The 10,525-nt window shown below is 47.0% G+C and overlaps 1 protein-coding gene and 1 long non-coding RNA gene across 2 annotated transcripts in view; one reads left to right on the forward strand and one right to left on the reverse strand.

Moving 5' to 3' along the window:
* LOC102926361 (ATPase family AAA domain-containing protein 3A) overlaps positions 1–7,331 on the reverse strand; it is a 21,118-nt gene extending 13,787 nt beyond the window's left edge. The window contains exons 1-5 of the mRNA XM_006992369.4: positions 7,015–7,331; positions 3,286–3,362; positions 2,062–2,163; positions 1,656–1,715; positions 754–823 (exon numbers count right to left, since the gene is read on the reverse strand). Of these exons, the coding sequence (XP_006992431.1) occupies positions 754–823; positions 1,656–1,715; positions 2,062–2,163; positions 3,286–3,362; positions 7,015–7,219 (514 nt within the window). The 5' untranslated portion in view covers positions 7,220–7,331. The remainder of the gene's footprint in view (positions 1–753; positions 824–1,655; positions 1,716–2,061; positions 2,164–3,285; positions 3,363–7,014) is intronic.
* Positions 7,312–10,146, forward strand: LOC143272082 (uncharacterized). Its single transcript, XR_013049526.1, has 2 exons — positions 7,312–7,951; positions 8,886–10,146. It is a non-coding gene; the product is annotated as an uncharacterized LOC143272082 (long non-coding RNA).
* The last annotated feature ends 379 nt before the right edge of the window (positions 10,147–10,525 follow it).

The following is a 10,525-nucleotide window of genomic DNA, read 5'->3' on the forward strand; positions in this document are numbered from 1 at the left end:
CAGTATCACAGTAAACAACCCATATTGCAGAGTAAGCCCTTCTACCAGATGGAGGACCCTGAAATAGCCTGGACCACCCTCAGGATGATGTATTTTAAAAACAAACAAAAATGTGGATAATCAGAAGAAAAACCTACTTATATTGACATCTAACTATCAAAATACCAGAAAAAGTCATGAGCTGCTTAACGTGTGCCTGTTTACCAGCAATAAGAACCAAACACCAAGCAATATGCCCCTGTCACTGCATAATGCCACCAACAAATTGCCTCAAATCCTTCCTGACAGACTCCCGGAGACAGGATATGTTCTTCCTGCTGGGACACATACGCATAAACTAGCAAGTTGGCTCCAATGACAAATGAAGTTCTACTACAGGAGCGAAGACCAGGCAATTTTCCTATCCGAATCAACTAGTCCCAGAACTTTCTGCTCAGGGACCAGGCTACAGATGAAACTTCTGCTAAGAGTTGGCTCTTTTAAACCAAGGCAGCCAGCTGTGTCTGGTGTCAAAGCACATACTATAAATACAGTCCTAGGTTGAGGGCACAGCGAGCCACTGTGCAGGCATTTCTTTCTTTCTTTCTTTTTTTAACTTAAATAACATTTTTTAAAATTTATTTTACATACTGACTATAGTTTGGCCTCCCTCCTCTCCTCCCAGTACCACCCTCCACCCCCACTCCCGCTTTGCAGGCATTTCTTAAGGACTAAGATGCCCAACAAAGTCACCCATCCTTGGAGACCCCCTACCTCGACGCATGGCCTCCTGCTTCTGCACAGACTCCTCTTGTTTCCTTAAATTCTCTTCATTCAGAAGTTGCTGAGAGAGAAGTAACAGGAAAGGTAAAAGCTTTTGAAAATCAGAAAGACAACCAAAGCCAAGCCAACAGGTTGTAGCTGCTCTGAGTCAGGAATGCTTCTGCCCACCTGAGGAGTCCCAAATTTCCTGGGGCTCTAGCTGGTACACTCCAGTGCAGGCACATCTGATGCTGACCCAGGACATGCACACATTAAGGGACTGGCTTCAGAGCTGCCCCACCTGCTGGGGCAGAAGCAGCCTTTATAGCAGCTTCATTACTGTGGTTCTAAGACCCCCAGGGCTTGCATCTCTGCTCTATGGTTCTTACATAATTCTGATCTTGCCTACTGAGATTAATGGCTATAAGGCCCCAGCAAACAAAACACGAACATAAGCCTGAGGCTGATGAGCCCCTAGAACAGGGAGCCAGCATGGATCAATGGAGGCCTAATCAGGTCTTGGATTATCCAGGGACCCTGTCCTCCACCATTCACTGACCTTGCTAATTAGACAGGTCTCCATCTAGTAAGAGAACCCTTAAGAGTAACTGAAAAACCCACCTCTGTTGTGGAAGCATCGTAAGAAATTATGTGCATGGGCTTGTGTATGTGCTTGGACATGTCTGTATACATGTCTACATGTATAGTATGTCTACATTTAGGTGTGTGTCTGGGCATGTTCATTGTGCACACAGGCCCATAAGTATGTATACACATGCCAGGGCCTACCAATGCCTGAGAAAATTCACCCAGAACCAGCACAACACTTGCCTTCCTGCCCATGAACTCAGCTGTATAATCTCCTATGTTATTGCAAGGACAGCGCATCTCTCTCAGAGGTATGTCTTGTTTACCTGCTGTTTCAGCTGGTCCTCATAGCGTTGTCGAGCTAGCTTATCCTGGTATTGGGCCCTCTAGGGAAGAAGACAGAAATAAAGACACACCTTGGCTGAAGAAGCTACTAGAAGGATCAGAGAACATGATCTGGATCTACCCTGGAGTGGCTGTTGAGGTATGCTACAGATGACCTGCCACCTTCCACAAACATGCTGGTACAGAATGGCTCTGTACCCAGGAGTCTGTGTGTTCTGGGGTTACTGTTTTTGCTTATTTTTACAATAGTGGTCCAGGTCCTAGTACAATAACTACCACCCTAATCTGGTCAGTAACTAAAAGATTCAGCGTGGCATCTCATTGTCCCACCCCTACTCCTATTACCCCAGGCCTCCTGGCATAAGTGGCGGCTGCCTGTACACTTACAGCCTGGTGTTGCCGGGTCTCTTCACTCAGCGTTTTCCTTCTTTCCTCGGCTTGTACACGGATCTGTTCACTCTTCAGCTGCTCCACAGCAGCTTCATACTCCTGCGGAATACAGGAGTACCTGTATAAGACTCACACCCTCTACAGCCCATTCCATGGTGCTGTGGACTACAAAATGGCAGCATCAAAGACCATGCCTACTGGTCTATTCAACAGGCTGGAGTAAGGCAGAAGACACTTTTAAAAACAGTCTGGACAGATACCCGTACACTCCTAAGTGGACTCACGGCTCTAGGCATATGGACAAGACCAGTCCCAGAGATCAGGTTACTCACTCCTTTACCCTGACCTCATGTTACAACTGTATTGTATAACAGACAGGGACTAAGGATAGAGCCTGCTCCATGCTCACTGAAAACTGACATCAGGGTTCTTCTTTTAGGTTTTTCATGACAGGGTTTCTGTGTATCCCAGGCTGTCCTGGAACTCAGCTATCTACCTGCCTTTGTCTCCCAAGTGCTAGAATTAAAGGGTGTACCACACCTAGCTTCAAGGGTCCTTCTGAGTGCAGAAAAATAAAATAAAAATTAGGCGTGGTGGGACATACCTGTAATCTTAGCACTTAAGAGGCTAAGACAGAAGGATTGCTGAGAATTTGAGATTAGCTTGGTATACACAGAAAAATCCTGTCTTAGCCAGGTAGTGGTAGCGCATGCCTTTAATCCTAGCACTTGGGAGGCAGAGGCAGGAGGATCTCTAAGTTTGAGGCCAGCCTGGCCTACAGAATGAGACCAGGACAGCCAGGGCTACACATAGAAACCCTATCTTTAAAAACAAAAATAAAGCCAGGTGGTGGTGGCAGCACTTGGGAGGCAGAAGCAGGAAGATCTCTGAGTTCGAGGCCAGCCTGGTCTACAGAGTGAGTTCCAGGACAGCCGGGGCTGTTACACAGAGAAACCCTGTCTCGAAAATCCAAAAAACAAAACAAAACAAAAAAAAAAAAATCAAACAAACAACAAAAACATAAAACTCAAGAATTTCAAGTAAGATCCCCTACCTTCAAGTTCAAACATTCCTCACCTATACCTTCCCTCTCAGGTACCTCTACTACAGAATCATAGCCACATACTCAGCATCCTGTCCTTACGTCCCCCAATTCCTTCAAAGAATGGAGGACACATCCACAGGTCTTTCACACCCTCCTGGCACCAGCCCACAGTTCACCTTGAGTTTAGACTGCTGTTCCAGCTGCAGTGTCTGCTCCTGCATCTGCGCAAGACTCAGTGCCTCCTTGGCATGGCCTGTGGAGTACAGGAGAGTAGGAGAGAGGATATTAGGATACTAACAACAGACATGTCTATGTGGCCCAAAACAGAACCTCTCCCTCATGCCAAGGGGCTTTCTGAGAAACACTCAATCTTGAATCATTTGTGCTCCCTTCTCAGGCTACCTCACTTGCCTACCCATTCCAGACTCCTACAACGACCTCTCCTTTCAAAGCTGCTGCCCTATCTCCAACAGAGAGCCTGGTCAGTTTGGGTCTACAGCTTAGTTGTTACAGAGCTTGCCCAGCATGCAAAAGACCCTAGATTGGATCCCTAACACCACAAAATCAAGCATAGAGTGCGTGCCTGGCATCCTGACATTCTGAAGGTGGAAGCCAGAGGATCAGGAGCCCAAAATCATCCTCAGCTGCATTATGGGTTTGAGTCTAGCCTAGTATCCTTGAAACTTCGTTGGCAGGGGAGTGAAGGGGAGGAGACAGGTCATAAGAGCTTGGTAAGAGCTCCAGGTTTCATTCCCAGGGGATCATCATATTGCCAAGAACTCCATCAGAAAGACCACCACACAATCATCCAGGATGGGTCTGTGGAACCATGACATGTCAGGCATTTTTCCAATTAGGAAAGCAGAGCTCTGGCTGGTGTTTATATCTGTATCTGTTAATGATATTAAAAAATATACAGGCAGAAAAGGATGACTCAGGATCGAATGCCAGACAATGCACCTAGGTTATAAATAACTTGTGTGTTTTGTGTGTCAGACGGCACTGGTGTTTGTCAATACTTAGATACAGTGGGAAAACTTTACTTCTAGTACACTCTAAAGAGGTCTAAGCATCTGATCTCCAAATTTCCCATAATTTTTCCTTACCAATACCCTATTGTAAAACTTTTCTACCACAGGAACCATGAGAGTGAAGATCACTAGGTAACCCACACTTAACCCCTACATTCTAGCCCTATGACTTTTCTTACACTTTTGAAGACTTCTAGGTCAGCTGCAACCTCTCGATGTTAATTTTGAGTTCAGCAGGCATGTCATTAACTGAAGCTGAACATCTGTTAATAGTATGAGTATCTGGAGGGAAAATGGCCTACGACAGGAGGTACCATTGTGAGAACATTTCACAGGTTTAGATGGCCATAGCAAATGTCTTGGCATTTGGGGTCAATTTACACAGAGCACAGTTTGGCATGAACTCCACCAATGGGTAGCAGTGTCAGAGCTTGGGAAGGACCTTCCAAGACAATCTCCTCCTAGCCTCTCTGGTCTTCAGTGACTAGAGTGGAAGACAAAAGAACTCACACCTGAAGAGAGACAACAGCAAGGCACAGCCACACTTTGAGAGGCCATGGGACACCTGACACTCTTCTGACAGGAAAGGGCCTCATTTCAGCACAGTAGACAGGAATGGGGGTGTCACAGTTCAACAAACCCGGGACCAAACCCCAGCTGTTTATCCTTCATGTGACTCTGGCAAGCTCAGCTAACTCCTCTATTTTCTCGTGAATTGAGACGACAGATATACTTCAGTACAAGTTTAGCGCCCACCTGAGACTATCCTACAAGAAAAGGACACTGATGGGGCATGTAGAACCCACAGGAAGTGCTGCTGGCTCAGAAAACAGAGCTCTGTTAAAGCAAAGTAGAGGCCAAGACACTGGACCTAGAGGGAGAATGTTCTGGGCAGGAGTTTCAGGACTGCCGGTACAGACACCTAGAGAGCAGTTTATATGCAAGAGCAGTCGGGATGTAGCAAAGGGCTGGAACTGCTCCCCATAGTCTGTAACAGACTGTAGTACTGGGACTAATTAGCTAAGATTCATCTGAAATTCTAGGTGTGGCTAAAGAATTCCCCCCTCTCCCGCCAGGAGTCACCAAGAAAAGTGTCCCCTACATACCCTGTAACAAACAGGACATTGGGTCACCTGTCAGTCTGCTAACATTGGAAATGCCTTGAAAACCAGCCACTTTTTCTCATTTTAACCTAATCACTGAGACTGTCTAGCAAACATAATAGATTGTTTATAAAATTTTTAGCTCTGCTGGTCAAAAGAGACAGGTGATCCTGGCCCCAAATCTGAACGCTTTGAATGTCTCTATGGGGATTTGAGTTAGCAGCGCTCACAGACCATTGCCCAAGATTTAACAAGATCTCACTGTATGTCCTGGTTGGCCTGGAGTTCATTATGTAGACCAGACCAGCCTCAAACTCAGAATTCTGTCTGCCTCTGCCTCTCAAGTGTTGGAACTAAAGGCATGAGCCACCACTCCCAGCTGAAGACATCTTTGTGGCCCCACAAGAACAGAGAATTGACTCACCGAGTGCCAGACCCTTTCTGAGAGGCTCTGCATATTGTACCTATTTAAATTTGGGCTTCCCTATAGAACCTTTTGGAAAACAGAACCCACGCATAAACACAAAATTTTGAGAATGACAACATCATTCCTCCAATCAGCATTTATTCAACACCTCCTACACTTTTTTTTTTTAATGTGTTTAAGTGCTTTCCTGAGTGTATGTATGTACACCACATACATGCCTGGTACCCTCAGAAAAAAGAGGTCCTTGGAGCACCTGGAACCAGGGTTACAAAAGGTTGTGAGCAGCCATATGGGTGTTCAGAATTGAACACGGGTCCACTGCAACAAAGGCTCTTAGTCATTGAACCATCACTCCAGGCCCCTATTTCAGGCTCTTAAAAAGATTTCAGCTAGCTGGGTGGTGGTGGTGGGGAGGGTGCATACTTGGGAGGCAGAGAGGCAGGTGGATATATCTGAGTTCGAGGCCAGCTTGGTCTACAGAGCTCGAGTTCTAGGACAGCTAGAGCTGTTACACAGAAAAATCCTGTCTGGGGGAAAAAAATCAACTAGCTGGGCAGTGGTGGTGCACGCCTTTGATCCCAGCACTTGGGAGGCAGAGCCAGGTGGATCTCTGAGTTCCAGGCCAGCCCGGTCTATTGAGCGAGTTCCAGGACAGGCTCCAAAGCTACACAGAGAAACCCTGTCTCGAAGAAAACAAAACAAAACAAAACAAAAACAAAAACAACGACAACAAAACCCACCTATATTACATGTTGGCACAAACTGTCAACATCAAAGCAGACAGGACATGTGTGGGGAAGACTGGCTACGAGAGAGGATCAACTTTTACAGATACCCTCCCCGTCACATTCCACAGTGGAGTGCTGTTATCCAATAATAAATACAAATCTAATGTCTTTTTGCTAAAAACCAAACGCCTTTCAAAAATGCTCCCCTTATTTTAAGTGGGTGATTACAATCAACCACAACATGGATCACCTGATCTGGCCATGCCTTTTGGCCTGCACCACGTGGAGGCAGCAAGAGCGCCCAGGAGTAACTAAGGCCAGCATTGGCACACGCAACCCGCGCCTATAAAAGCCTCTCTAAAACGGTCTCTTCTGCCACGTTGACAGTTGCAAGTGCTAGAAGGTGGCAGCACCTGGGTCTCCCAAAAGCATATCCCATAGCAGGGCAGCTATGGCCAAATGACTACCGGTCCGTTCAGGTCACTGCAGACAGCCTGAAAAGGAGGGCTGCTGCTCAGACGCCAAGAGGACCAAACTTGCAAAGGAACTGGCGTCTCTGAGAGGAACCTCCCATTTCCCTGGGCCTCGGCCCGCAAAGCCCAGCCCGCGCACTCACGCGAGTGCTCCAACTCGCGCGCCGCTTTGGCCGCTCGCTCCAGGCCCGTCGGGTCAAAGTTGCTCCATTTGTCCTTGGGCGATTGCCGGTCTCCGGCAACACGGTCGCCGCCACCCTCCGCGCCAGGCTGCGCGGGCGGCAAGGGCAACGGAGGCCCTGTGCCTTCGCCCTTGGGGCCCTTGTTGATGCCAAAGAGCCACGACATGGTCCACAAGCGAAAGGCGCCCTGGATGGTCCGGACTCAAGTGTGACTATCGGGGCACGGCAGTCACCACGCGCCGCGGGCCGATTAACTGCGCCGGCGCGACACACACCTCTTCCTGCTAGACGACGGAAACTTGCAAGGGCCAAGGCGCTCTCAGCCATTGGATTGGCCACTGGGACAGGGACGCACTTGGCGTCAGTGGCGCGATTTGCCCAGATGTCTAAAGAGGCGGAACTGGACGGAGCTCCTGAACCAAGCAAATAGGAACAAAGTTTTCGGGGTGGGTGTGCCTTCCTCCTAGAAAACTCCCTCTTTTTTTTTTTTTTTTTAAGCAGTGGTGCTATTGTTAAGGGTCAAGGGTCGGGGGGTCATCCAGAGATTTATATCCGTTGTTATATGCATTTATGGAGACACTCCAGCCATAGTGGCTACAGAAGATCAAAGAGACACTGGACCCACACCACGCAGGGTCGTAACTCCTGCTGCTGTGAGTCCACACCCAGAGAGAAGAGGAAGGAACACCTGAAGGAGATGGAGATGCCGGAGTTCCCGGAGCTGACTTCTTCCGGACTTGAGATGCCTCAGGCTATGGTAACCACGGGGGAGGTAACCGGCATGAGATCACAGGCCTGAAGGTTGAGAGAAGAGGTGTCCTCCGCACTTCCGGCCCTCCTAGACCAACAGACCGCCCCTGCTGTGACCCTACACTTTATCGACGCCGGAGTCATGCAGGTCTGTGGCTGCTTTGAGCGTCTCCAAGCCGGTAACTCTACAGCCAAGCGTGAATAAGAATAAGAGATGGGTCAGAGACTGAAACGCCACAGTGGACAAGCAGTCCTGCCCCTTGGCAAGCCGTGCGGCCACTTCGAGTGCTGCTCTGCAGCACAAGTCAGAAAGCCAAGCAGATCCTCAGAGCCCGCAGAGGGTACTTTACACGGAGGAGCTACTTAGAGCAGAGAGGGCTGGCATTCAAGCCCTTGAGTGCTCCCTGGGAGCCTGCTAAGCCGAATGCCTGCTCTGGACCCAGGGGCTGGAGGAAGTTATCATGAACAGAGAGAGGGCAGCTGTCACTAGGGAACCCACATTCTCCAAGTTAGTGTCTTGCTCTCATGCTTCTTTGATAAAGTGTGTGGGCTGACTTTTCTACTTAGAAGACAATTTTAAGTGACTGAAAACAGTAAGGAAGTTTTAAATCATTTTTTTTTATTTTTGGTTTTTCGAAACAGGGTTTCTTTGTGTAGTTCTGGTTGTCCCAGAAATTGCTCTGAAAACCAGGCTGGCCTCGAACTTAGAATACTGCCTGCCTATGCCTCCTAAGTGCTGGGATTAAAGGCATAGGCCACTACACCCATTTGAAATTTAAAATTCTAAGATTATTCTGCCTGTAATCCTGGTCCCCCAACAAAATCAAATGAGTTTCCCAGCAATAGCCAGACATCACACAGTGGCATAAAGGGTTGGGTTTTTTTTGTTTTTGGTTTTTTTTTTTTGGTTATTTTTGTTGTTTTATGGACAAACCTCTCATAGCAGCCACACTTGAGCTTGAACAGATAAGGAACATGGGTCAAAGTTTGAGAGGCCACACACCTTTCAGTACATTGTTGCATTTGGTAAGCTCATATCTTTTATAAAATTCTGAATCTAACTTTTTTAATTTTTTAAAAAGTGTGGGGCTGGAGAGATGACTCGGTGGTTAAGAGTATGTACTGCTGTTCTAGAGGACTCCAGTTTTATTTCCAGCAACAACATCAGGCATCTCACAACTGCCTGTAACTCCAGCTCTAGAGGATCTGAAGCCTCTCAACTCACAGGTACGTGTACAAACCCACACAGGACATGGACACACATACTATTAAAATTAAATATAAATTTGAAGTGTTAGGCTGAGGCTGGTAGGAAGATCACTTGAACCCAGGAGTTAGGTTAGCCTGAGCAATATAGCAGGTTTTTTTATTGAACAGAAGAGAAGGAAGAGAAGAGAAGGAAGAAAAACAGTCGATTATTAGCTTAAGACTTTGATAATTGCTTCAGAGAAATTAAGCTGGGGTGGTAGCATATGCCTGTAATCTCCACACTCAGGAGACTGTGGCAGAGATCTAGAATTTGAGACAAGTCTGGGTTGCATAGCAAGACCCTATCTCAGACAGCAGGAAGATTTGGTTGGTTGACATTGAGAAAGCAGAATTATATCCTCTCCCTCTGAACAACTGAACAACACCTTATAATCTCATGGAGCATGATGAATGTGAAAGACCCTAACCCTTCAGGCTTACACCCACCCCAAGCCCCAGGAAATGAGAAACTAAAAAATCTAGTTCCAAGGGCAAGCTGACTCAGCCATTGTTCAACCACCCCTGCCAAAATGTAACAATGTAAAAAGATTTCTGTTAAGAGATGCGCTCAACTGTGACTGGGATAGTTGCAGGTGTTCCAGGAAGGACCACTGTGACCTTTGTGTAAACTCCACTCCCGCCCTGATACCCCCCTCTTGAGGTTTCAAGGAAGAATGTGCATGCGGACGTGACTGTACCCACTCTGTGATCACTCTGAAACCAGACCATGATCTTATGAAACGAAATTGTATGGGAATTGTAATCTTGTAGATTTTGTGGGTTTTTCCTTTATAAGCCCTTATGGGGGGGCTGGAGAGATGGCTCAGAGGTTAAGAGCACTGACTGCTCTTCCAGAGGTCCTGAGTTCAATTCCCAGCAACCACATGGTGGCTCACAACCATCTGTAATGAGATCTGGTGCCCTCTTCTGGTCATACATGCTGTGTACAAAATAAATAAATAAATCTTAAAAAAAAAAAAAAAAAAAAAAAAAAAAGCCCTTATGGGGCTGCAGTAAGATGCGGCTCTTGCTCTTAGGAGCAGAGTTTGCCCTTCTATATAGAAGCTTCAATAAATTCTCGTGCTTTTGCATCAACTGGACTGGAGTCTGGGTTCTTGGGGCGCCCACTTGTGACCCTAAAACCTTTGGGGTCCAACAAATGTTGGATGTCCTACCACTTACGTTTAATAAACTCTTACAACAGATACACCCTAAAGACTAAGTAAATGAAGGAGAATAGAATCATAACAGTGATTTCTATTTACCACTATCATTTTCATTGGCAAATGTGATATTCTCTGCTGCTGATACTGTTTGCCTATGAGGGCCCATCCCTTCATCCTTTCTTCTTACCCAGCTTCCAAATGGGCCCTCTAGTTCCTATCATGCTCGTATTCACCACAGCTCATTTACAGGCCTGCTTCTACCCCCACCAGCATATGTGCCCTGCTCCTGCCACCCCAGGGCAGACCCT

Source organism: Peromyscus maniculatus, chromosome 2 (genome assembly GCF_049852395.1).
Source record: "Peromyscus maniculatus bairdii isolate BWxNUB_F1_BW_parent chromosome 2, HU_Pman_BW_mat_3.1, whole genome shotgun sequence".
Lineage (NCBI taxonomy): Eukaryota > Metazoa > Chordata > Mammalia > Rodentia > Cricetidae > Peromyscus > Peromyscus maniculatus.